At 52.9% G+C, this 26,270-nt stretch overlaps 8 protein-coding genes across 8 annotated transcripts; 6 read left to right on the top strand and 2 right to left on the bottom strand.

Moving 5' to 3' along the window:
• Positions 1-1,105: 1,105 nt before the first annotated feature.
• Positions 1,106-4,191, top strand: JN550_005236 (uncharacterized protein; the record flags this gene model as incomplete). The annotated part of the gene is made up of 2 exons (XM_049316841.1): positions 1,106-1,615; positions 1,669-4,191. The coding sequence occupies 2 exons, from the start codon at positions 1,106-1,108 to the stop codon at positions 4,189-4,191; spliced, it is 3,033 nt and encodes a 1,010-aa protein (XP_049172652.1).
• A 1,281-nt stretch (positions 4,192-5,472) lies between these two features.
• JN550_005235 (uncharacterized protein) lies at positions 5,473-10,224 on the bottom strand (the record flags this gene model as incomplete). Its single annotated transcript, XM_049316840.1, has 3 exons — positions 5,473-5,691; positions 5,765-9,103; positions 9,166-10,224. 3 exons carry the CDS (start codon positions 10,222-10,224, stop codon positions 5,473-5,475), a joined length of 4,617 nt encoding a protein of 1,538 aa, XP_049172651.1.
• A 606-nt stretch (positions 10,225-10,830) lies between these two features.
• Positions 10,831-11,827, top strand: JN550_005234 (uncharacterized protein; the record flags this gene model as incomplete). Its single annotated transcript, XM_049316839.1, has 2 exons — positions 10,831-10,984; positions 11,055-11,827. 2 exons carry the CDS (start codon positions 10,831-10,833, stop codon positions 11,825-11,827), a joined length of 927 nt encoding a protein of 308 aa, XP_049172650.1.
• Positions 11,828-12,719: 892 nt separating this feature from the next.
• JN550_005233 (uncharacterized protein) lies at positions 12,720-13,550 on the top strand (the record flags this gene model as incomplete). The annotated part of the gene is made up of 2 exons (XM_049316837.1): positions 12,720-13,160; positions 13,293-13,550. 2 exons carry the CDS (start codon positions 12,720-12,722, stop codon positions 13,548-13,550), a joined length of 699 nt encoding a protein of 232 aa, XP_049172649.1.
• A 1,732-nt stretch (positions 13,551-15,282) lies between these two features.
• On the top strand, positions 15,283-16,342 carry JN550_005232 (uncharacterized protein; the record flags this gene model as incomplete). The annotated part of the gene is made up of 2 exons (XM_049316836.1): positions 15,283-15,820; positions 15,873-16,342. The coding sequence occupies 2 exons, from the start codon at positions 15,283-15,285 to the stop codon at positions 16,340-16,342; spliced, it is 1,008 nt and encodes a 335-aa protein (XP_049172648.1).
• A 1,713-nt stretch (positions 16,343-18,055) lies between these two features.
• JN550_005231 (uncharacterized protein) lies at positions 18,056-19,963 on the top strand (the record flags this gene model as incomplete). The annotated part of the gene is made up of 5 exons (XM_049316835.1): positions 18,056-18,502; positions 18,562-18,724; positions 18,842-19,116; positions 19,176-19,227; positions 19,338-19,963. 5 exons carry the CDS (start codon positions 18,056-18,058, stop codon positions 19,961-19,963), a joined length of 1,563 nt encoding a protein of 520 aa, XP_049172647.1.
• Positions 19,964-20,635: 672 nt separating this feature from the next.
• Positions 20,636-21,613, top strand: JN550_005230 (uncharacterized protein; the record flags this gene model as incomplete). Its single annotated transcript, XM_049316834.1, has 1 exon — positions 20,636-21,613. The coding sequence occupies one exon, from the start codon at positions 20,636-20,638 to the stop codon at positions 21,611-21,613; it is 978 nt and encodes a 325-aa protein (XP_049172646.1).
• A 982-nt stretch (positions 21,614-22,595) lies between these two features.
• On the bottom strand, positions 22,596-23,376 carry JN550_005229 (uncharacterized protein; the record flags this gene model as incomplete). Its single annotated transcript, XM_049316833.1, has 5 exons — positions 22,596-22,637; positions 22,689-22,774; positions 22,849-22,912; positions 22,983-23,159; positions 23,314-23,376. The coding sequence occupies 5 exons, from the start codon at positions 23,374-23,376 to the stop codon at positions 22,596-22,598; spliced, it is 432 nt and encodes a 143-aa protein (XP_049172645.1).
• Positions 23,377-26,270: the final 2,894 nt, after the last annotated feature.

The raw sequence follows: 26,270 nt of genomic DNA, 5'->3' as shown, positions 1-26,270 counted from the left end.
TATGTACTTACCAACTCAATCGCCAGGTACTTTAAGTACCTGTGTAGGCAGTCTGTACCTACCTAGTCACCCTACCAGTAGGCCTGACCACTAAGTAGCACAGACTCCTCAGTTAGGTTCAGTTGCTGCCAGCCGCGCTCCCCTACCCCACGCGGTTGAGTTGGGGGGGGGGGGGTTCATAATCGACGCACACCACGTTTGTTGACTGGCGTGCCTTGTCTGCACGGTAAGTATAGACGAACGAAACCGCCTACACAATGCCTGTACCTGGTGAAGCGCGTGAAAATACAAAGCGTACCGCTCTGATATACCCAACGGAGCAGTCAGACGTGGGTCATGTCGCTTAGACACGCATTACCAGCACGGCCAGTGGCCCGTGGTCACGGTCCGGCCTTGCTGCCTTCGTGATCATTCCGTAATTACTTGGATCCTGCATTTGAGGCCAGCTCCAACCCCAAACGGAAGAGCGCCAGGCAGTATCGAAGTGGAACCAATACGGCAGCATCCGGTAACTTGGTACCTGAGCGCAACTGCCACGTGCATCGAGAGCGATCGGATGCACACAGATTAGGACGTCATGCCAGTCCCCAACGGCCACTACCCGGCGGCGACTGGGCTGCTGGGGTCGGGTGTTTCTTGCGCTGGTCCCCCAGGGCGTAGGGGTGCATGAGCTAGCTACATAAGTAGTTGGTCTAGTGCGGTCTAGACCTTCTGGGGCCTGGTCCAGCGCCTTGTTTAGGGGTCTGTTGAGGCTATGGATGGAGGCCGCAAATGTGGTTTGATTTTCGCTCCTGGCGCAGACGCCGTTGCCAAGCCACTCCTCGAAAGGCCCCTGACCTCCAGGTGGGTTCTCTCAGCCCGCTATAACTATCTCAAGAATTCCAGCCGACTTTCTTTGGCCGTTGCACGCCGTGTCCCGTCTCCCAGGATACGGTCGCAGTTCCTGAAGCGGCGGCGGACGGCCACAAAGCCTTCGGGATTTGACGGCAGTATACCTATGCACATAGCTGCTCTGAGTTCCTAGCCTCGTCAAGCCAGCCCCCGTCTGCACGTTTCAACCGTGATTGCTGCGGCGTTGCCCTCCGCCGCATACCGAACGAAGGCCATGACGATCCGCGGGGAACAACGCATGGGCTTCTTCCCAAAAGCAGACGCCGCCGTTCTACAGTCAAAGCATGAGCCTGAACGCATTCGTCCCCAGACCGTCGGGCCTGTCTTCGATACGGAACACGCAGGGCAGCCCATCGACCCATGGTCGCCTGCGGCCGCTAGAGAATGCTATCCTCTACCCGTCGAAGATGGCGCACCCGCGACTATCCCAGACGAGCCTTCTTGTCTCAGTGACCGTTATCTCTACCCACTGTTGACCCAAAATGAAAGGCTTAGGCTCACGATGCTCTGGTACTACACCCGTGACACCCTTGGGGATGCCGAGCTTCTCTCGCGGCTCCAGGAGAAGGCGTTCCTCGCCCAGGAGTCGATAGGGTGGGAGTTCGCCATCATTGGTCTCCTGGGTATTAACACCTACACGCGTCTGGCTACCTTTGGTCTGCCATTGGCAATCCTTCCGCGCCGTGAAAGTACCTGCGCCCACACAGTCAATCAACCTCTCACGGTACGTTGGGATAGCCCGCCGAGTCTAATTCGTTCGGCGTCTAATTTCCTCAGAATGTTTTTCTTCTCCCTAACATGGCCGAGGACTGGAGATTTCGAGAGTCTCCGCACGTCGAGATTGGTGGCCTTCGATCGTATGCTGGCGCTCCTCTCCGGCTTGAGACAGAGTTTGGTGAGGGTATTGCTCTTGGTTCTCTTTGCGTCGCTTCAAACTCGGCCCATGGAGCCTTGACAAAAGAACAGCAGGTTACGCTCACCCGTCTTGCTGATTGGGCCGTCTCGGATATCATTCATTGTGCCAGAGCTAGACGCTTGCGGGAACGGCGCCGGATGGCCGAGCTCATCTCGAAGGCGCAATACAAAGCCGAGGTGGAGTCCTCAGAAGAGGCCGTCATGGAAATCCTGCGGGCGGTATATCCCAAGGCTTTGATTGAAGTGCAGTCATCCAAGGCATCTCAGATCGGGATCGCGAGGCGGGGCCCCATTTCAGCCCATGAGCTCGAAGGCGGTCTCTGGGAAGACGTCGACTATATCGACGACTTTATTGAGAACTACAATCACCAGGAGCCTCCAGTGGACAGGGTAATACGGTTGATTGCCGCCCAGTGTGATGCACCGTCCGGGCCATCCTTCCTAGTTGTGGCCTCCAACGAGCTCCAGCTGGTTTTCGACGATGTCGACTCCTGGTTCGTCCAGACATGTGCGGCAATGCTCACCAAGGTCTGGCACAAACGCCTACTGCGGGAGGCTGTGACAGCGAAAGAAACATTCCTCCGGAGTGTGACACACCAGCTTCGAACCCCGATTCACGGTATTATGGGCTCTATAGAGCTTCTCTCCGAGGAGTTGAAAACGCAGAACGTGCCTCAGAACAGCGAGCTCGGGGCAACCATACTTTCGAAGGATGACGTACAGTCAAAGATTCGAAGAACAGGCGGTGGCTTTGCGACGAAAGTTGCCGACCCCCTCATTTACATCCAAACGATCCAAACAGCAGCGCAGGATCTGATTTCAATCGTCAACAGCATCATCACTCTTAATCGGTGGGCTGACATCGCCATGGCTGAACGGTCTGATGCTCTACATTCGATTTACGAGCTTCAGGAGGGAATATCAAACGAATTATCGAAAGCCATGTATGGAAACACTCGCTATACAGCCACGACGTTCTTTGTTCACGACTTCGCCTCCAGTTACAACATATTCATTGATTCGAACCTGCTGAGGGACACCTTGCTGCCATTGATTCTGAACGCAATGCAAAACACACCAGGAGGTGTCATCAATATTACTGCTTCAGTACGGCAGAGCAGTAGGGAGCTCGTAGTCGACATTGAGGATACTGGTTGCGGCATTCATCCCGAGGACCAGCAGCGTATATTCGAGGCTTTTGAGAAAGTCGATGTGCACTCGATAGGAGCTGGATTGGGACTTACTCTGGCTTCCAAATTCGCGACACTACTGGGTGGATCGGTAACACTGATGTCTTCTGTCCTGAAGAAGGGTTCGCATTTCAGAGCTCTATTCCGAGACGTCACGTTTGCTTGTCCACGTACGCCGCCACAGCCCTCGACGGACAAACTCAAGTCTCTCCCTTCAACATTCTACAAGATTGCATCAGGCTCTGGAGGCTCCCCTCTGTCCGACTATTTTTCCACGTTTCTGACTTATCAGGGCTTCGCTCCTTCGAGAGATCTACATGATTCATTAGTCATCTTTGACTTCGTTTCAGACAAACCGCAACTCCAAATGGTTTTGTCTCAGGTGCCTCCAGAGCAGGTAGCAATCTGTCTTGTTCCGGCCTCAGCCGCCGAAGCAGCGTTGCCACGAATCCAGCGAAACATTGTATATATCAAAGGCCCATTTCTCAGCTCAACGTTGGAGGAAGCGCTTGTACAGGCCAATGGGCTTGTCGCTGATATGAAAGTGTCGGGAGTTCCTTCTGTTCACGTAGCCGACACGCTACTGTCGTCGCCCAGCCCTACCTCGCAACCAGCATCCGGGGCCATTTCTCAACCAAGAGATTCAGCAGATGATATCCGATCAGTAACCGCCCCAGATGCTGATCTTGCTGTTCTCCAATCTTCTGCATATGAAACGGCGGCTATTGAAAGAGGTAAACCAATCATACCAGTCTTCGTAGCCCCTACCAGTTCGACAAAGCCGGAAGCGCTACTGGTAGATGATAACGCCATAAACCTGCGCATAATGCAGATGTACTGCAACAAGAGGGGCATACCGTATCATTGTGCGACCGATGGCAAGCAAGCCGTTGAGTTGTACTTGAAACACCAGTCGACAGCTGCAACAGGAGGTAGAAGCAGGATCGAGCTGATTCTCATGGACCTTCAGATGCCGGTCTGCGATGGCATCGAAGCAACACGGAAAATCAGGTCGTTGGAGAAGCAGAACAGCTGGCCATCAAGTGTTCTATTCATTGTCACGGGTCAAGACAGCCCAAGTGACAGGACAGACGCCGAAGATGCCGGGGCTGACAACTACTTTGTGAAGCCAGTAGGCATCAAATTGTTGGATGAGGGTGTCAGACGGCATTTCCCAGCATTCGAGCCTAGCTGAGTACCACGAGCCGTCTGAACACTCTACTTCATAGGGTCATACCCTCCTAGGTCCCTTATCAGACACCCTCGTCTGATTAGCCGCCACTAGCGCCATAGTCCTCCGTACAAGGCAGAGGCGCATAAGTTCCGACAGCATACCTCGCGAGGACCACCTCGCTGATTGCAGCTCATTCAGCTATGCCGGCACGCAATCTGACATCTCGGGCTTCGTTCCTGCCTTCGTATCCAGTCACAGCGCGGAAAATAACGGGACTGGCCAGGTCAAGCTTCCAGGCTACGTACCATCCATGGGAGCCCCGTCGAGCTCTCTCATCGTGCACACACACTTAGCACGCAAAGCCGTCGCACGCTCTAGCAACGAACCTAGGAACAACATCTCGTGCCGGTCTTGAGGCGCCGAGCACCGAATGCCCCTGGAGATTGCACACCTGGCGCTGCTGCTACCGACTGGCACATCTCCATTGCACTAGATACATCTTTTGTTGTTCGATCCATACACAGGATCGTCAGCAAATCGAACAGGATAGAAACCAGTCATGCGCCTGTAGCTGGCATCATGCAATGCTAATGATGAAGAGAGGCGGCGGCACCATCCGCCCATTCGACCCCGTAATGCATAGATGTGACTTTGACTTGACGATGCATGTGTTTATGTGTGTTCCCCCCCTCTCCCCGAAACAGTGACTCTTTGGCTAGCCGTCAAAGAAACATGGCAATGACTACGCTGGGATAGCTCCTATAGGGCAATTCTCACATAGACCGCATGACATGACCTGCGGCTTTAGGAAGTCTGTCTCGCCCGAAGAAACCGCAATGGTGGTAAGCATAGCTTTTCATGGCTTCTGAGGCTGATGAAAAGAGTCGACTGGATATTGCCCCAGAAATCAGACGGGGAGATCCCATGGGAAGTTTATCGGGTCAGACTGGTATATTGCCAGCGAACAAGGCCGAAATACGATGCAACTGGGCAGGTTTCAGTGTCATCAAAGCATCGGGGCAAAGTGCAAGAGTATGAAATCGATTTATTCAAACAAGCCGAACCGTCACATAGACTCATCCAATCACGACGCCCTAAACAATTAGCCCAAAAACCGTGAGACCCTGTGCCGATCAGGCCCCTTTCCCCATTCCATGATTCGCTTGAATAATATTGAAATTTCTTGCCAGTCATGTTCTCATAGGTATCACACGCCTTTAACTTATGTCCCTGTCTCCGAAGTATTTACTCACTGAACGCGTCCAAGTTATCCACAACCGCCATTAGTGCATCGCTTCCCGCCTAGTTGGCCAATGTCGTAGTCCCAGAGGGGCCACTCCTCGGAACAGCGCCGCGTTGAATGTAGTCCCTGTTTTCGATGGTGACGCTCTTGGTCATGTGGCTGACCTTGTAGACGCCCACCAGCCGTGCTGCGAGTTCGAACATATTGTTACGGAGGGAGATGACGACGAACTGGGCGTTCTTCGTACGCTCCTTGATGTAGTTTGCTACAATCGATACCTGCATACCGTATTAGCTTCTGTCATATGGACATACAGTTCTGCAGGGAGGAGATGATGGGGTTAATACTTACGTTTCTGAAGTCCAATGCAGCATCGATCTCGTCCATGACATATAGTGGCGTGGGCTTGTAATGGTGGAGGGCAAAGACCAGAGCCAGACTACTCAGGGTCTTCTCACCACCACTGAGGTTGCTGATGTTCTTCCAACTCTTCTTGGGCGGCATGACCGAGAAGAGGATACCTTCACTGAAGGGGTCCAAGGAGTCGACAAGCTCGAGCTCGGCGTTACCACCCATGGTGATCATCTGGTACATCTCCTTGAGGCGTAGCGAGATGGTGCTGAAGCCCTCCATGAAGCCCTCGAGCCGCAGGCGTCGCAGGTCATCGCACCGCTTTTTGGCGGCGTCGCGTTGGGAGACGGCGGTGGCGAGATCTGAGGAGCGAGCTGCGTGCTCTTCTACACGGCGGCGGTACTCGGACAGGACACCGAGATCGACGTTAACGTTCTGCGTCTTCTCCTCCAGAGCTGCGATCTCAGCCTTGAGAGTTTCCTTGGACATGTCCTTGAGTTCATCGGCGGTGAAGCGCGGCAACTCGTCTGGTTGAGTTTGAGGCTGATCATCTGAGGTCTCTTCCTCTTCGTCCTCTTCCTCATCCCCTTCGAGCTTGCTGGCCTCTTCGGCTTCGGCCTCTAGTTGCCCGGTCGGGGAGTCGGGGGTGCCGTCAGTCTCCTCGGCTTCCTTGATCGGCTCAGGCCGTTTCGGAGCTGGCGCCCCTTCCAAGTCGCTCACGTTCTGAAGGACAAGTTTCTTGAGCTTCTCATCCCAGTAACGGAGCCTTCTCTGGTTCTCTGTTAGAGCCTTGTGGTTCTCCTCGAGCTTCTCCTTCATCTCAATCTCGATGGCCCGCGTCTCATTGAGCTCAGCAGCCTTTTCGTCGAGTTCTGCCTTCAGCGTGGCAAGCTCTTCTTTCTTGGCGGACAGTGCCTCCGACGCTTCCGTTGCACTCGCTTGGAGGGACTCGGACTTCTCTCCCTGGTTCTCGACCTCTTCTTCGAGCTTTTCCAAATCACGAAGGGCAACACCGACTTCTTTGGATGCCTTAGCGTGGTCCTTCTCCAGCTTGGTCTTGGACTTTTCCGCCTTGGCACGTTTGACTTCGGCGGCGGAAATGTCCTCGTTGTGAGATGCGATCTCTTCCTTGATGGAGTCCACCTTGGCACGTTGGGCACGAAGCTTCTCACCACCGACTTCCATGATCTTGTCCTGGAGCTCTTTGATCTCCGCTTCGACGCCTTCCGTTTCGGCGTGGAGCTTCTCGATCTCCTTGTTGAGCTTGGCAATGTCCTTTTGCAGAGCAGCCGCGCGGTTATCGTCAGTCTGAGATGGCTGGTGTTCCTTGCTTAGCTCCTTGATGCGGCGCTGAGCATCAGCCAGATTCCTCTCGGCGCTTTGAATCTCCAGGTTGATCTTCTGCATCTTGGTGTCGAGCTGCGGGATTTGCTCCTTGAGCTGGCGCAGGCGACTCTCCAGCTCGCGCTGCTGGTCCTGGAACTTTTGGAATTTTTGCTCGAGCACATCGCGACTCTCCTCCAGCTCGGCGACTTGTTCCTTAGAAATGTCGGCCACTAGCTTGCTGGACATGGCGCCTTTCTTGACAGTCGTGCCACCACCTGACATGGTACCGCTCTTGTCGATGAGCTCTCCGGCCAGAGTGACCACTCTCCATCTCTTGGCACCGTAGGCGATTCTGTTCGCTTGGGCCAGATCTTGGGCGACGAGTGTATCTTGAAGGGCGTGGTAGAAGGCCGGTCGGAATTTGTCGTCCTTGGCCATGACCAGGTCAAAGAGTCTAGGCGCACCCTCCGGGGTCTGGATAGGATCCATACCACGGGCACGAAGCTTGTCAAGACACATGAAGTTACCGCGACCCAGGTTGGTCTTGCGAAGATATTCGATGCACTGCTGACCAGCCTCGACAGTGTCCGTGACGAAGTTGTCTAATTGGCCACAGGCTGTCGAAATTGCAATGTCGTACTTTTGATCAATGGTACCAAGGTTACCCAGACGTCCATGGAAACCATCGATACGACCAGTCTCCTTCATGCGCATCAAGGCTGTGAGCACGTTGCCGCGGTTCTGGTTCTGGGATAAGCTGGAACGTGCCTCGTCGGCCTTTTGCCGAGCATTCGACACCTTGGATCGGATGATGTGCTCCTTGGACGCAAACTGGGCCAGGTGGCCCTCAACCTCCTGAGCCTCCTGTTCAAGCTCGGCCTTTTCAGCCTGGCATTCCTCGAGTTGGGCAAGCTTGGCCGTGCGCCCCTTGTCAATACTGGCAATCTTGGCGTTCATCTCCTTGAGAGCGACTTCGCCAGCATTGGCCTTCTCTTCCAAAATGGCCATCTCGGACTCGGCGACAGCGATAGCAGACTGCTTCTGGTTGATCTTTTCCTTCCACGGCTCCAGAGACTTCTGCTTGGCGGCAATCTGGTCGGAGAAGACTTGGGTCTTGCCCTTCAGGCTGTCGCGGATAGTGGCCAGCTCTGCCTCCTCCTCCTGGATGCTCTGTTCAAGAGCGGCGACCTCCTCAGCGCGAGTGGTTATGTCCTCTGAACACTGCTCAATGGTCTCGTCGGCCTCGGCCGATGATTTCTCGGCATTGGCGATCGTCTTTTCGAGCTTCTTCCGCTTATCCGTTAAGAACTTGCGCTTCTCGTCGAACTTGACACGTTCTTGCTCAAACTTGGCAACCTCCTTGACGAGAGCCTGGTGCTCCTTATCTTGAGCCTCGTACTCCTTGCTACCCTTGTTGTAGGTCTTCTGGAGTTGCTTAATGACCTGTTCGCTGCCGTTGTGCTTCTCCAGCTCGGCATCAAGCTGTGCCTGCATCTGGCTGATGGCTTCTTCGGTGACCGCCAGATTATCGTTACATTCGCTGATGTAAAGCTGGTACAGGGCCGACTGCTTGAGAGTCAACTCGTTCTCGTCGCGGATGTAGGCGAGGGCCTTGTTCTTCTTGTCCTCAAGACCATTCTTCTCCTTTTCGACGTGTTGAACACGGCCGCTCTTCTCCATGCAGACCTCGTTCAAGGTCTCGACCTCGGCTGCGGACTCCTCGATCGGGGTCTTGTACTTGGACGTGCCGATGATGTCCTCGAGGTACTCCAGGAGGCCATCGTCGTGCTCGTTGGCAGCCTTGGGCTTCATCTGGGCAATGGACTCGACTTCGCCCTGGAGAATCAGGAAACGCTTGTGGTCCAGGTCGACGCCGCGCTCCCTGAGAAGCGTGGTAACAACGGTGAAGTTGGACTCTTTGCCGTTGATGTAGTACTTGCTCGAGTTGTTCTTGAACGCCTTTCGGGAGATGACGATCTGAGAGTTGGGGATGACTTCCGATCCTCCGCCGGGCTGCAGGGTCTTGTTAGCGAATGGTTGGTAGCACAAGTGGTAGGTAGTGGTAAACAACGTACAAGATCCATGACTTCTTGGAAGTGTACAGCAACCTCACAGTGGTCCAGGTCGGGGTATGCTGCCGAGTTGTGGATCAAGGCCGAGATCTTGCCCTGTCGCATCTTGCTGGCGCGAAAGCCAAAGACGAAGAGCAACGAGTCGATGACGTTGGACTTGCCAGAACCGTTGGGGCCGACGACGGAGGAGAAGGAGGCGTGGAAGGGCCCAACCTCCTGTCTGCCGGCATAACTCTTGAAGTTGTTGAGGATAAGGTAGGTGATGACGATGCGAGGCTTCGGTCCAGTGTCCTCCTGGACGACGGGGATGGACATCTGGGCGCGCGACTTGAGCACGATGTCCATGGGCTTCTCGAGGATGGTGTCCATGGCCTTGATGGGCTTGATCTGGGTGACGGTCTCATCGCCAGTCTGCCGCGGCTCGATGACGGTCTGGTTGGTGATGTCCGCCAGGGGCGTGCCGCGGCCTTGCGACGAAGGGGGAGGCTCGGGTGTCACGGAGGCCTTGGGCGTCGGCAGGGACTCTGACGACGCCGTGGAAGGGGGCACATCTGGGGTGGGCTCCTTGGTCGTCCTGCGCAGCGGCGCTGTGCTCTTCCTGCCCCTTCTGGCGGCAGGTTTCTTGACTGGAGGTTCGGGCTCAAGCTCAGGCTCGGGTTCATCGTGAATTACTGTAGCGGTGGACTGGTCCGGGTCGAAGACCTCACTGGGCTCGGGCTCGGGCTCAGGCGCAGGTCCAGCTTCGACTTCGGCTTCGGCTTCAGGCTCTGTGGGTTCGGGCGTGGAGGCGGGCGCAACGCTCTTTCGCGAGCGGCTGGCGCGGCCTTTAGCTGTGGTTGTGGTTGTGGACGGGGGGGCCACCGAAGCCGTCTTCCTCCTGCCGGCAGTGGTGCGGCGTCGCGGAGGCGGAGCGGCCTCTTCCTCAAGCTCGAGGGTGAACTCATCTTCGCTGTCGTCCTTCTTTATGGCTGTGGCGTTTGCGATTTCGTCTTCGTCGTCGGACGACTCGACGATGGCGGCGCGCCGTGTGGCAGCGGCGCGACGGGTTGGCCTGCCCGACATGATGGGGGTGTGTGGAGGAGAGGGTATCGATCTAGTGCAAAAGACCGGCCTGTTCTGCTGCGATCTTGGTCTGTTAGTATGGCGCAAAGGCGTTGTCGGTGTCGCGATGTCGCGATCTTCCTATGCCATCTACTTGTGCAGCGTCGTCAAGGCCCTGGTCGGTCTGGTTGCCCGCTGTGTGTTGTTGACATCCACGGATGCAAACCCAATGAAAGTCAATAAACACGCCAGCCCCACCCCCACCGCCGCCAGACCGCCCTAAACAGGTCCCCAAGCGCCCCCAGCGCGCCCTCCAGCACGCAGCAAATCTTCCTGCTGAGACCCCTGTCGCCCCTGTCGCCCAGCGCCCTCTTGCTGCTTAGCGCGTTTCTGCCACTGCCACTGCCACTGCCACTGGAGAACTCGGGGGCTCATCCTTCCTGCGACGCGTTCCACCGGCCCGCCCGAAGAATTGCCGGCGCATCCTCGGAATAGCTTCACCAAGCTCAGCCGAAGAGATAGAGAGGTACAGTAGCTGGACAGCCAGGTGCAAACGCCGTTTTCCGTCCGTGGTCCTGTGTTCGACCTCTACCAGTGTCCCCCTCGAGGCCCAGAGACCAGACGACTATGTTGGACTACGGCAACTTCGAACGCGTCTTTGGCTCTTTGAGCCCCTTCCCCTACAACCGCACCACCATCCAGGAAGCTGACAGCTACCGGCGGAGCCTCGATGGCGCCCTCTTCCTCGACCGCGTCCTCGCCGCATTAGGCCTGCCCAAAGGTACATACCCTCCCCTGCCTGTTCTTGTCCTCGTGCCCGCTCACTCGTGTACTGACTTGCTCATCACAAGCTCGCGCTCTGTATCCTCCAAAGTCCGACGCCAACCTGCGCTCGCTGCACCATCAGATCATCTCGGCCGGCTCGGTCGCTACTCTCCACAAACTGTCGCTCCTCTACTACCTCCTCCTGGACATCGACGATCTGGCACCGGCACACCATGATTCCAAGGCCGACTCCTTCGCCTCGTCCGCCGGTCTTCCCACCAAGTACCAGATCCTCATGAAGGGCCTCTGGTATCTGGACCGCCAGGCCTTTGCCCTCGCCGTCGAGGACCTCGCCCACCCCACCCTGCTCCCCGAGTTCGCCGACGACATCATCACCGTGCTGGTGCGCCACGCCAGCAAGGACGGCGACTACACCCTGCCCCTGGCCTACTGGCACACCGTCCAGCCCGTGCTCAAGTCGCCGGCCGCCGTCGAGCTTCTCTTCGAGGCCCTGTCCCAGTCCAACGTGTCCGAGGCTCTGCGTTTCAGCCGAACGAAGCCGGATGGCATCCGGGAGCAGCTGTTCCGCCGCCTGGTGATCGGCGTCCTGGAGGGAACCGGGAACGACCACGGCGCCGACCGCGCCGAGGAGTTGGCGAGTCTGCCCTTTGACGAGTCGGAGGAGCAGTGGTTCCAAGACTGCTTGGGCAGCGGTGAGGGCAAGAGGGTCAAGGCTGCCCGGGATACGCTACTCATGCGCCGTATCGCCATGGGCGAGCCCGTACCCACCGCTGGCGACCAGGGTACTTGGGGCGTGGTGATGGAGGCCTTCAAGGTGGGAAGCGGTGGACGGACATGAGTGGTCCCTTGAAAAAAAATATAGTCAAGGTTTCTAGGTTCTTTTTCTAAGCATAGCGTTGGCGTTTTCAATCTTCGTAAACGGAGGGTCCTGGCTAGAGGCACGAACATCCGACGAGATACAACATGGCTGTCAGACTTGTTGCATGGCACAACTGAATTGATTGGTATGCAACCCAAATTCGTTCGATACACTCTCAGGGAACATTGTCCTTCTCATAATCTCACACTTAAAATGTATACAAGATGCCCGAGGTTATAGACGCTCGTCTCTAGCCGTCAAGTATGTAATGCAGTAAATATGCCAAATTGAGTAAGATACGCCCCGAAAAATCTTGGGATGAGACCCGAACTGCCCTTCACCAATAGACCACTCATTGTAAGACTCAAGAACACGGTGATGGGGAAGTTCGACTATCCGGAGATAGTCCCAAGCCCTGACTCTTTGACACGAGCATCAACCTGGCCACATTCCAAAGCACCGTCTTCCAACGCCACAAATGTTTATCCGGTAGAAATGACGCCCCATCGACAGACGCTCGAATTCTATTTTTATCACGCCCAGTGTCCCGCCGGGCTGGAGAGGCAAGGCGGGATGCCAACCGATCTGGTTCGGATGCAGGATAATATGGCTAAACACCAAGCCAGCGCCGTGGTCCCCGATGCTCCTAACGTTTTTGCGGAAGGGGGCCGCTTTGGGCCATCCGAGAGCAGGCACGACAACTATAATCATGTGCATGTATTGGGGCAATGATGAAAACTGGCTTGGGAGTTTTCTGGTCTGGCTTGTCCATACCTTTATATATCCGCAGCTATCCGTGAGAACCCAATGCCGGGGAGACCAACTGTAACGCATGAAACAGCTGTGGCAACCAGGTAACCAAGACTTGAATATGCTTCTCGCAACCCTGCTCTCGCTGTCCCTGTACAGCACCCTCACATCCGCCCTCGCGGCCCCGTTGCGCCTCCCTCCGAGGCCGCCACCGCAGTACCAGCTCCGCGACGCCATCGCGCCGCCTCAGACCCCGACAATTCGGAGCGTCTCCTTCTCCGGGAACGGGTGCCCGTCAGGCGGCGGCGGCGAGCCGTCGGTGGTCGTGACGGACGCCTCGTTCGAGCGCTTCTCGTTCCAGATGCCGAGCTACGAGGCCTTCTCGCGGGAGCCGCAGCGCCGCTCCGTCTTCTGCCAGGTGCACCTCTCGGCCGAGGGCCTGGCCCCGGGCTGGCAGGTCGCGCTCCGGGACGTCTGGCTGCGCGGCCACTTGGCCATGGACAGGGGCGTGACGCTGGGCAACTACGTGACCATGTTCTTCAGCGCCGATGCCGCGAGCACGGTATGTTCTACGTAGGGGCCGTTTGTGATGGAACTCTTGGGCTCACCGTGTCGGCGTGGAAGACACCTGGGGCCAACCCTCAACTCTCACCTCGGCCAGGAATGAGCTGCTGACCTTGCCGTGCACTTGCAGGTTACTACATACACCACGGTGGTCGCTCAGAACGGGACGCGGCTAGATAGGGACATCACACTGCATTCTAGGATCCCGACGGCGAGTCTGGTGTGGTCGCCTTGCAGAGCTTCAGGAGGCTCCGGTATTTTGAATGTCAATGACCGTGTTTCATTTACGACGAGTGCCAACGCAACATCAACGGCGCAAGGTTATTTTGGCAAGCCCGACAACGGGACTGTGACGGAGAAGCTGGGTTGGGTTTGGCGACGCTGTTGAGTTTGTGTAAGGGAATGCGGATGGTATTAAACCTGGGCTGGCATATTAATAATTGAAAAGAACGACTAGCCAACCCGGCGGAAAGGCCTCGACTTCATGTGACAGATGTCGAAAAAGAGCAGGAGAATCAGAAGGCCAGCAAAGCAAAAGCACATTGCAGAGATGCAAGAGATTGTTTGATTGATTATGCTCCAGGAGACAGGAACATCCAGTTGGAAGAGAAAGCAAAAAGAATGGACTCCGATGCGGGGAATCGAACCCCGGGCTTGACGGTTCAATTGGATTGAGAGCGTCAAATGTTAGCCACTACACCACATCGGACGTTGTTCTTTGATGAAGGCGGTTGTGCTTATCAATATCTGTGTATCTTTATTTGTCGAAGAATAAGCCCCACTCCAAATGACAAGGTATCCATCCATATGTAGTTAAGGCGATCGTTGAACTGCTTTGCATGATCACTCAATGCATGGTGCTGAAATTGAGTAACCAAATTTCCGTTTCAAACAAATCTTCTCTTAGACTGATAGGTTCTGTCAACACCGATTACGTGGTCGGTGTGGTATGCACCTTGCAGAATAGGCGCTGTCTCTCTCAAGTCCCGTTGCTGCAAGTTTGAATAGTTACGGAGGGGTAGGGACTATACTCCCACAACATATTTACGCCGTCGCAGCCTGTTGACGACCTTCTACATTTAACGATCTGTGCGTGGCCGATATCCCAATTCATAGAGTCAGAACCGTCAGGGTTCTGGATCGCACTGAGATATATACAAGTCCAAGATGCCAAGGTGATGTGAAGGCCCAAGTCGACGGGGAGGTTCATCGCTAGGGCCAAAGGCCTTTTAAGCACGGGAAAACCTGGCTTCTGTTCTTTGACAAAAGGTTCTAATGACCAGCTACACAACAAGCCTACTTTTGAGGTATATGTATTTATATCACAGACTGAGAGGTTGTCTCAACGTCCTCGCACCTCCGAGACAAGGATGTACACTGGCAAAGCGCCAAGAAGAGCGACCTACACCGATGCAGCTTCAGCGCAAGCATGGGAACTGGATGCGGTCAATATAAGCACAGCTACAACTCGAAAGCACCGATCAATCGGAAGATCTTGTTTTCTTTCACGCGATAAAGATCAGACGGTTTGGTCAGATGAAGTCGTTTCACGTAGAAAGCCAAGGGCTGTTGGAAGTAAACTACAGTGGGGTGCGTTAGGGGGCCTCTAGTGTATAAATCCACCAATCTGCACTGGAGTGGTAGCGGGGGCACTGCATAATCCAGATATCGCTTGCTCGGATCGACCCGAATTCATCTCCTGAACGGACCCCTCAACAGGGCCAGCTGTGGACATGGGCGGTATAAGTGTTTCATGGAGGCTCTTCACGATTGGTAGAAAACCTCCTAGTTTTCTCTTTCAGGTGATCTGATTGGGGACCGCTCTCTACCTGAAGAGCCGAGATGACCTGGAAGACTTGCCAACCAGCCTTTTATATCCTTGCACGGAAGAACCACCGATTTCCTTTGCAGGAAAATGAAATACGTCAATCAGGAAAGGGGAGAAGCAACATGTAAAGTGTTTCGATGCGGCTCCGCGGCCTGGACATCTCGATCTTCAACCACTCTTCACTTATTCCATCACCCTTCAACACACCCTAGTCGGTGCCGTGTCGCAGTGCGACTTACTTTCATTTAACCTCTATTGTTCAATTCAAGATTATCTCCTCCCCTCTTTAAATATGAAGTCAGCTTTCTACGCCGCCATCCTGGCCTACATTGCCCAGCATGCTGCAGCTCATGCAACCTTTCAGCAACTATGGGTTGCCGGTGTCGATCAGGGGACGACCTGTGCTCGCGTCCCATCGAGCAACTCCCCGGTGACGGACGTAACCTCCGCCGACATGGCCTGCAATGCTGGAACTTCGGCCGTTAGCAGCAACTGCGCCGTGACCGCAGGATCAACCGTCACGATCGAGATGCACCAGCAGCCCAATGATCGGTCGTGCTCTAACGAAGCTATTGGGGGAGCTCACTACGGACCCGTTCTTGCGTACCTAAGCAGTGTTTCGGATGCGAAGACTGCCACCGGCACCGATGGTGGCTGGTTCAAAATCTTTGAAGACACCTGGTCGTCAGCTGGGGCGTCGGGTTCCGACGACAACTGGGGAACGAAAGACTTGAACAAATGCTGTGGCAAGATGGATGTCCTGATTCCCGCAGATATCGCCCCTGGCGACTATCTCCTGAGAGCTGAGGCTATTGCGCTGCACTCGGCCGGTAAGACTTCAAATGTATGCCAACAGATATGAGGTCTATCTAACTTATCTAGGTTCTGCGGGGGGCGCTCAGATGTATATGACCTGCTACCAAATCACCGTGACCGGCTCTGGAAATGCTACCCCTGAAACGGTCTCGTTCCCGGGCGCCTATGCAGCAAGTGACCCAGGCCTTCTCATCAACATCTACCAGTCGATGAGCGCATACGAAGCTCCTGGACCTGCCGTCTACTCTGGTGGCTCAACCAAGGTTGCAGGTGGAGATACTTGTCCTGCAACTGGTGCCGCAGCTGCGACTCTCGTACCCACAACCTCATCCAGTGTTGCTACGACTTCAGTCATCGTTTCCTCAAAGGCTGCGTCTACCTCCCAGGTCGCAACAACGCAGGTACAGCCAGTAATCACTTCAACTGCTGCTGCCACCTCTTCTGCCACTGCCACCTCTGTAGCAAGCTCGGCTAAGCCTTCGTCTACTGGAGGATCTACCTGCGAGCGTAGACGCCGACTGAGACGCCGCTCATAGATGTCGTGCTACTCGGGGCCTTATCGCAAGCCTTGGGACCTTTCTGTGTATATATAAACTTTTCAGAATAGATATGGCAAATCAACATCCGTGAAGAAGGTTGAAGATATCACATTTGATTTCCGAGAACACACCTATCCTACTGCCCCAGGTAATTCTCGCATTTGATCACTCTAACAAACTTGACTTCAACATTCTGTAGCATATGTATCTCAGCTGGCTGGCGTAACAGGGCATAAAAGTCAATGCACTGTCAGCCTAAAGCTCAGTGGTAGTAATCAGAATACGAAACCAACTATGCGAGTGATGACAACATATGGAACAGATCGGAGGTCCTTCGCGTTGGGTTTCGAATACGTGACGTATAGGTTCGCTGAACTAGCTTCTACAGATCATATTCACCACTGCGTGGGGGTATTCAATCACCCACAGCGTATTGATGTAGCGACCGCGCAATGCTAGTCCAGACTTGACGGTAAGCTGCAGTGTCGTTGATTCAATGGACTTGCAAATATCTACTAATGCTTCAACAACCGAGAGCGAGTGAGAAGCCGATGCGCCATTCGCATCACTTAGATGTCTGGCTAGCCTCAGCGACGTTGAACATGGCTATTTCCGAGGCCTTCGGCCGAGAAACTTGCCTACAACTGGTGGGCAGTCACAACCTGGAGATCACAGGGATCTATTGGCAGGTGTCGAACCATGTGTACCAAGGCAAGCCCTGCAAACTACTCGGCAGATGATGTCGACTGCTGGGTTAAATGCTACGTTATTTACAAAGTCCGAGCTTGGCCAATCTGTTTACAGTCATTATGCACGCTAGGTCCTTCATTTGGGTGCACTCGTCGAGCTTGATAGAAGGCGGTCTCGAAAGTCGTGGTGCTAAGGCATCAATGCACATCATCCTATCCGCGACTGGCATACTTGAACAATTAACGAGCAGGCAGAAGATTTCGCTGACATACCTACCTACCTAGCTCAGAAATCCCTTGTAAAACGCATCTAGAATCTAGACCGCCTCTGTTGATCTGCCAAGATACCATATTAACTAATGAGGGCTTGGGAGAGAAAAAACTTCGGCTTTTGGTCATTTTGGGACACTGAATGCCAGGATATTGGCAGGCCAAAGAGGGGCTCATCATTCTGGAGCAATCTGCCAATGGACTCTTCCCATGTCCAGCGTTGTCAATGCACCCAACACAACGGTAACAATTGCACCCCACGCTATCAGGATACAAGGTTGCCCACTATGCGATTTATGGCGATTGGCTCGCAGTACGTTAGACTGCCTGCACCCCTGCATCGGTAGTCGGCCGCACGTGGTGGCTGATCCACCACAATACGTACATACTCAAGGAGGATAGCATCTCGGCCGACAGATGAGACAATGGCCGTATAAGAGCCCATGCGTTCGCCAAGGCGTCCGCGTTGGACTCTAGGGCCATTAGTTGGCTTGCCCTAAGCCATTAGCCTCGAAACCTGGCCTTCCACCTCAGTGCCTCTTCTCCACACTCCCCGAGGAATGAGTCCACCGTGGGTCTCCTCGACAATGATGTGCCCGCTTGATCCGGCCATGGGCTCTGCTGCAGATCGATCCGGCAGTCAGTACTTCTGTCGGAGGGCGACCGCGATCTAGCTTCTACAATACTGTACCGAAGCAAGGTCCAACCCGCAAGGTATAGCTGCACAGCTCATATATCATCACAATCTACCATGATTTGGGCTTTTGCCATCAGCATTCTCATTGCTGCAGGCTTCCTCCTTTACCAATGGGCCTTACCTAGGCCTATACCGGGTGTTCCTTATGATTATGATGCTGCCAGGAATCTCAGGGGCAACTTGCCTGAGATGCTAGCATATGCGAAGGCCAACGGAAGACTACGGCCATGGTTCACAAGTCATACTCTGAAGCACAAGGCACCTCTCGTTCAGTTCTGGATGATCCCATTCACCAAGCCCATGCTAGTATTGGCGGACTATCAGGAAGCCCAGGATATCCTGTTACGCCGGACCAAAGAATTCGATCGAGGACAGCGCGGTGCAGATGTATTCCATGGTGTTGTGCCGAACCATCACATTGCCATGACCTCGGCCGATCCCCGTTTCAAGAGAAATAAAGAACTGGTCCGGGATTTGATGGCGCCAGGGTTCTTGAATGAGGTTTGTGATGCTCCATTCCATCATTGTGTCTATATGTCATCGGTTTTGACCCCTCGCAGGTGTCAGCCCCAGAGATATACTCGAAAACCATGGCTTTAGTTGATCTCTGGGGTCTGAAGGCTCAATTAGCTGAGAATAGGCCTTTTGATGCCAGGCGTGACATAATTGATGCAGCCATGGATATCATCAATGCTGCGGCATTCTCATTTGATGGTGCAATGAGTACGACATTGCACCAGCTCGATTATCTTAAACGAATCGACAAAGCCTCGTTGTCCAAAAATAGCAATGGGTCTACGGAGTTTCCTAGATTGGCTGACATACCTGACATAGCCGCAGTTACTGCAGTCGCAGATCATCTGGGCACTCAATTCCGGTCAGTGCTGCCGAGGTTAGATCACAAGATCAGGATGCTCACAGACAGCGAGCTTCGCCGAAATTTCAGCCGCAAGGATGCGATGATATCCAGGGAGATTAACAAATCTCTTGGACGTTTGCAAAGCGGTGACGGCACAATGACATCAGCTCTTGATCATTTATTACAGAGGGAAATGAATGCGGCAAGCAAAGCGGGTCGACAGCCTTATTTTCACTCTCCACAAATATCCGACGAGGTAAACGTTTTCATTCCGATGAGGAAATCGCTATGCAGAGGCTAACAAGTGCCGCGTAGCTTTTCGGGTACATTGTGGCTGGACATGAGACCAGTGCTACTTCACTATCGTGTAAGTGAGGTTGGAAAGTCAGTGGTGATTTAATCACTCAGTCATCAATAGCTCTTAACGATAGATGTATTGTCTACTGACGTAAGGCGCAGGGACAATAAAATCTATAGCTGATCACCAGGACGTGCAGGCAAAGCTCCGATCAGCTCTACGTGATGTCTATCATGAAGCCTTAGGAGAGTTGCGCCAGCCGACCGTGGATGAAATTACGAAGAAGAATGTCCCGTACCTAGACGCTGTTATCGAGGAGTCTCTGCGGTTCAATGCCCCTCTCCCAGTTTTTGGCCGAGAAACAACTGTGGACACCGTTATACTGGGCCACAAAATCCCAAAAGGCACTCAGGTGTTCCTGCCTGTCGACGGTCCAAGTTTCAAGCTACCAGGTTTTCCCATAGCTGACACGATGCGATCTGAAACAAGCGTGGAAAAGCACTGGGGTGGCCAGTGGGATGCCGCTGACATGCATCTTTTCAACCCGGAAAGATGGTTAAAACGACCTGAGGACGGCCCAGTAATCTTCGATGCCCAAGCAGGCCCTATACTGTCTTTTGGGCTGGGTCCGAGAGGCTGCTTTGGAAAGAGACTGGCGTATCTCGAGATGAAAATAGTATTGGCACTTGTGGTATGGAACTTTGAGTTTGCGAGGTTGAGCGCGCCATTCAATTCTCCAGAAGCCTACGACGCGATCACCACGATGCCCAAGTACTGTTACGTTGAGCTCAAAAAACTGCATTAATTGCGCTGCGAGATATTGGCATTGTGTCATTTGGTATGACCGCAATGTAAGATAATTACCATGGACTTGGTATCCGATTTAATGTATAATACTTGGTTGATACAGGTGGATACTTCATTGTCCCACTTCGCTGGCATTGAGCGAGTTGAAGCGCCTTTCAAACGCATTCCCTACCTATGCTGTTAGAGTTCAAAGACGGGCTGGTACAGCACAAAACTCAAGGATCATGAGCAGCTTCCGATAGTGGGTTTTCAAAATCAATATTAGATTAGTATGGCTGCGCAACTATGCACATTTCACGAAACCTGTCGTCGTGTGAAGTTTACTTCTTCAGGTCCGATGCTACGCTGAACATCACGGGCGGCCCATCTCCACTCCCCAACGGGGCTACCTCCGTCTTCAAAGTTCTTTCCACACTTGATCCAGAGAGATAGGGAAGTCAGAACCAGCACACAAATGGCGAGGAAACGGCGGAGCACATGAATTTTAAATGCCTTGACCTCATCCAGATCACGCTCGCATCAGTCCTACTAATTTTCACCTCATCTCCGTACGTTGGCCTGTGGAAAAAGGATTCATTCCTACGACAAACACTTATGACGGCATTACCATCTTCTGTTATTCCTGTAACATTGCATATAAGCAAACGTCGTGGACAATAGTCCTGTCAAGATGTCCCAACTTCAATCGATGTTGAACTCGCTCGGTCATAGGGACCGGCAGACGACCATTAGAAAGCAAGACCGCTTGCCTCATTACCTTGAAAAAGGCTTCCGCAGTCAGCCATTCTATCGTTCTCTTGACGAGCGGCAGAAAAATGCGCTCCTTAGAGAAGCCGTAGATGAGGGAAGGACGACGTTGCTTGTCGATCGAAGCAGGCGGCCCAAAGAGCTTTCGGACCAACTCATCAAAGATTATCTCAACCGGGAAAAGCATCGAGCTTCTTCATCTACTGCTCAAGAAGCAAACGAAACAACATCCTCAACCACTACTCAACAAACGGCCAGCGGCTCAAGCACTGGGTCTACGGCTAGTCCTGGGTTTGGCCATGGTATCCTTTCAACATTGCATGCTCCTGTCGATCCTTCTTCATCGTCATCTAGAAATCCAGGCCTCAAGTACTTGGAGAGGAGTATGCCTGGAAGCAAAACTGAAGAATCGGTTGCAAAGGTGATTACCGCCCTCCACAAAGCGACTGGTGGCAGCTGCAACCGTCCTGACAGTGGCTCGAAGATGGCTCGTAACGAGGGCGACGAGATAGTTGACAAAGAATTACCACAACCTTCAAACGGAGGCTATGAAGGTCTTACAGCTTGCAGAGATTCTGTTGGACTTAAGAATCATGATCTGTCCACATCCCGTTCGTGGGCAAGTTCGTCTGATGCTGTGGCCCCTCTGAAGCCAGCGAAGCCACAGTCCAAGGAACAGGGATCACCCAATCAAGGGAAGCCCAAATCCTCATCTGATAAGGACTTGACTATGGTTCTCTGGGAACCATCAGAATCATCAAGCGGTCACCGAAGCCAGCAAAGCAAAATCTCCTCTGACCACGGTACTGATAGCGCGAGCTTTGCCCCGGCCTTATCGATTTCCACGCCTACAAGGCGTACGCAGCGTCTACGCTCAAGTTTGGCTATGAGACGACACTGATGGAATTATTCTACTGTTCTAAATGGTGTAATACATAGGCGATTTCCTTTCTGTGTTACCGGAGGGGGCTTTCTTGGGAATAATATGCGTCGGACTGGCAAGAGCAGAGAAGCCGAAAGGCCCTTTATGAAACTTCCTGTTGAGTCGTGGCTGAACCATGTTTCTCTCTATTGCATTCTTAACTATCCCATTTCATCACATAGCGTCAAGGCACGGTGGGCATTCTGCATAGCACGAAACATGCTCCACAAGCGACTATTCATCTACTTGCTGTTGGTTTTTCCGCTAGTGCCCGGTCGCATTCCTTTTTAGTGACCAAATAAGTTCACTGGTAACTCAGATATGCTTGGGATTATTTGAATGTTCGAATTGGGGATTCATTGCGATCATTCGGGAAATGTTCAAATTGCTGTCATTCAAGTATCGACTTCGCTTAGAAATCTCAGCGTAGCTTCAACTATGGCGCTAGGGTTATGATTTTATTTCATTTTCGGCACATTTTTTCCTGTTGAATTTTATACATCCCCATGATTCGTCGCTTGCTGCTGCCCTCTGCGTGTCGGCTATATGTATTGCATCTACTTGCATATGCACGCCATACGCTGACGCGATCACGACATGAAAGCCAGTTGTATAGATACGGTCCATTGCCTACTTAATGCGGAGATCTCATCTATCTCCAGTCGTGCACTCGCAATATTTGGATGCATCATCATACTGCATTTTGCGTTTCATTATGTATCAACCACAGACAAGTTCATTGAGCTCAATGTATTATGCTACCGGTATTAATCGTTGCTTTGCAGGGAAAACATAACTGAACGAATGACTCCCAGGTACAGCGTCCAACTGCTATCACTGGCCAGCGGCTTGGTGCCCCTCTAGAAAGTCGTGAGGAGGCGCTCTGAGTTACCATGAAGCGCCATCGACTGCACTGCGGAATAACCGAGATTCTCACTCAGTCTTCAGCTTTGAGGTCACTTTAGAGACCGGCCGGGGTCTGGCAGAGAACATCCTGGCCAAGCTAATCCTCTTGTGAGCATGACGAGATTTCAACTGGGGGGAGGTAACTTACGACAGGGATGACACAGCACTCGGCGGTCTTGCCGACAGCAGCGCAGAGTTCTTTGAAGTTGGTAGGACTCGACGGGATAGCGGATGCTTGAGCGCAAGGGATCAGCTCGACACTACAAATACACTTGGGCTGTGGTTAGGGAGACCAAGAGAGTGCTTACGGTTCTTGCAATCCAGGTCGGCCACTCCCCCTACATCAGTTGCGCAGCACTGGGCAGTATTGTACTGCAGAAGAAATCAGCATGTCGTCCTATGTCACGGCTGCCATACCCTGGAGCAAAGATGGGATACTCACGAGACCGCTGCAAGCATCGTATTTTCCGCCGCCGCCGCCACCACCACCTCCGGAGCCACCACCTCCTGAGCCGCCACCTCCTGAGCCGCCGCCGGGACATCCGCCGCCACTGCCGCCGCCAGGTGGGTGGCCTCCATCTCCATCACCACCGCCTTCACCTCCACCTCCGTTTCGAACCTGAAAAGGATATTAGCTTCCGAAATTGAGTTTTGTGATTGGAAACTCTGAATTTTGATCCCTCGGTCATGCTTTGAGGCTCCAAAATGTGTCCAGCTTGACAGCTCCTTCATCATATTACGAAGAATACACTAATAAAATGGAGACCACTCACGACTAAAGGCTTAGCGAGGACCGCCGAGGCCAAAAATGGCAAAAGGAGAGTTATAAGTTGCATGGTTGAGTGATGGGCTTCAGCTGCGACTTGGATGTTTTATGGCTGGAAAGCGATTGAGGGAGCTTCAGATGATATTACTTCTGCTGCTTGCTGATAGAAAAAGCACGAGAACTAAGGATGGAGGACACCTGGGTTTTTATACTTGCGTTCATGGACAGACATCGAACCAGGGAGAACGGCTCTTGATCCTGCTTGGTATTCACAACAAGGCCCTAAGGTATGACGACACAACCGGCCCATTCGATCCATTATTACCTACAAAATACCAAGATGGCAACGCCCAATACATCTGTCAATGCACGCAATGGTTTGGATGTCACACAACCACTCCAGACATTCACGTCAGGATCTTGGAATCTGCCATAGATCGAAAGTGAACGACGGCTTGGAAGTGATTTTTCATGACAGAGAGCACAGTAGCCGACATGCGATGCAACGCCTTTCAAACCCAGCAAGGGAACCGATGTCTCTATCCAATTATGGTGACGCTCACCCTCGAATGGTCTTTCTTCGAGTCATACCAAGGAATACGCCTGGCAGCCTATAACCCGAACAGGCGATCTGGTCAGCTGCGGAGCAATGCTTTTGTCCTGGCTCATGGGCGATGGACACGATTACCATAGAACCGTCATGCTTACACAACGCCTTGGATACCGGAGCGTCAGGAATACTCAAAAACCGAATCTCTTGATGCACGTCGGTATAGCCATTAAGCCACCATGCACGGCCTGCAGCCGTTGCTAATGAGGCAACACGCCAGCGCCAAAGGGGCTGGAGTTGGGACCAGGGGGTAAAGCATGTCAGCAATACTCCAACGTTCCCCGGAAGCCACCATGTAACCCCCCGCAATAGCCAATGTACCACCCAATCTCTAATCACTTTGAAGAGCGGTTTACAGGCGACAGTTTATGACCTACAATTTGGTGAACGCAGCTGCCGGTTGCCGCCAAGTTGCTAAATTTAATGAGGCCACCCAGCCGGGTTACATTCTGCCGTCCGGTCAGATTGGGCAACGATCCGGTTAAATCGGCTGGTGTAAAACGTGGAGATCGGTCGGCGTTGTAGTCTAGGGTTGTGCCTGACTATCAATGCCTTCTTTCTGATCCACATGTCGGCCTTGCATCCGTCAGTCGTACGGCAATGGCACCGCGGTTATCGGTCACACCTCCGAACTTCTGTGTGGCCCGAAACAAACTGGCCGCCTAGGGTACTCCACTATATGCAGCATCTTGACTATCCCTCCCTTTCAGTATAATCGCCAAGCCGTTCCTTTGAGCGGCTTCCGTATTTGAGACCAATCGCTGAAAGTTGAAGCAATGAGTCCTACAATGGCCTCCTTGTAGTTTTTCCAATCCCGGGAATGGTAATGGGTGGTAATGGATGGTAATAACATCACCCGGCTGATCTTCCTCAATCCATGACTATGGGTGAAGTCGTTTCGCCGACTTGTAGTAATCAACACTGTTCTACTAGCAGGGTCGGATTGGCGTTGGCCTAACAAGCTTGGTAAGGCAACCGACCATCAGCTACTTAGGTTGAGGAGGTTTCTGGGCTGGAATTGTCGAGGCCTGGCACGTTGGTCGATTTGGTAGCCATATCGGGGTGAGGCGTTTGCGGGGAAGGATGCCTATGCAAGTGAGCTGCAGCTGGAGTATCACCAACTGGCTCAAGCGTGGGCTTCTCCAATGTGATGAATCTACATGTGTGGTGCTCCTAGCCGACATTTAGGGTTGCAATATTCCGGCGATGGTAAAAGCTTCATCCAGCAATGATATTGGATCAGTGGAGGATTTGGCCCACATCTTGTCGTGCGAGATTCGTCTACAGAGATTTCATGAGGGGAAAACGGATGTATCGGTCGGAGTAGAATGCCAGTACCCCCCAAGAAAAGCACTCTATTCATGCACTCGTCACGCGCTCCTGGTAGCACATAAAGCAGCAAGTATGACATCATTGGACTTGTTTGGATTCAGAATACTGATATATATCCCTGGGCACCGTCATGCGTCTTTCCATGGCCCATTACTTAACACTATGCAGTCAACAATATTTGGCCCTTGGCTGCATACTGGAGACCGTCCAGACAGTCCCACATAGGCGAGTCAGAATGTTGGCTCGTTCCGATGCTCTCACTTTGCACTAACATGCAGGGGAGCAGCTCCAGTCAACAATGACAAGATGGGATTCGCTGCGGGTTTGACGGGTAAGAATGACCCTTGGATCCCTATAATTACCACGGAACGCGGACCTGCACGTGCCGCTGAGCAACTTCTTTTCTACAAAGGGGGTTTTTGCGACATGATAACTCACTTTCCACGATCCGACATCCTCTCACACGTATTTTTAGCCCATTCCGCCAGTTGACAATATTTTGAGACGTCAAATCCTCTCTGTGCTACTCCAAATCCTTCGATGAAGGGCGTCTTCTATTTCATTCCAAATATGAAAACACCAAGCCCTACCTTGCAACACACTCCTTCTGCCGGATGCGTGACTGGAAGAGGCAATTTTCCTACAGGATAACAACGATGTACCATTGCCTCAGAAATGGCCACTCTATTATAGACCTCAAGTAAGAAACCTGATTGTTTTCACGTAATCCTTTGCAGCCGGTTATTTTCAGCTGGGCTGGGATCAATACGTTTGAAAGCACGAACCTCTTATTCGTTGTCCAATCAAACAGTCAGTCTTCTAGGCCAGGACATTTTAGCCCCAATTGGACCCCACGGATGTGAACTGCAGAGACGCTTTGGAGAAGTTGAACATGGATATGCACAGATCTGCAGGTTGAGCATCGGTCACATGCATCGTACCAAATCACGATCTCATCAGGTGTGCATATGAAAGACAGCCCTAGATCACGATCTTTCATCATTGACTTAGGCATTGTAATA

This window comes from Neoarthrinium moseri, assembly GCF_022829205.1.
Source record: "Neoarthrinium moseri strain CBS 164.80 chromosome Unknown scaffold16_Wmoseri_CBS_16480, whole genome shotgun sequence".
NCBI classification, from domain to species: Eukaryota; Fungi; Ascomycota; class Sordariomycetes; order Amphisphaeriales; family Apiosporaceae; genus Neoarthrinium; species Neoarthrinium moseri.
The sequence above is the reverse complement of the archived record's forward strand: the minus strand, read 5'-3'. Positions and strand labels throughout refer to the sequence as shown.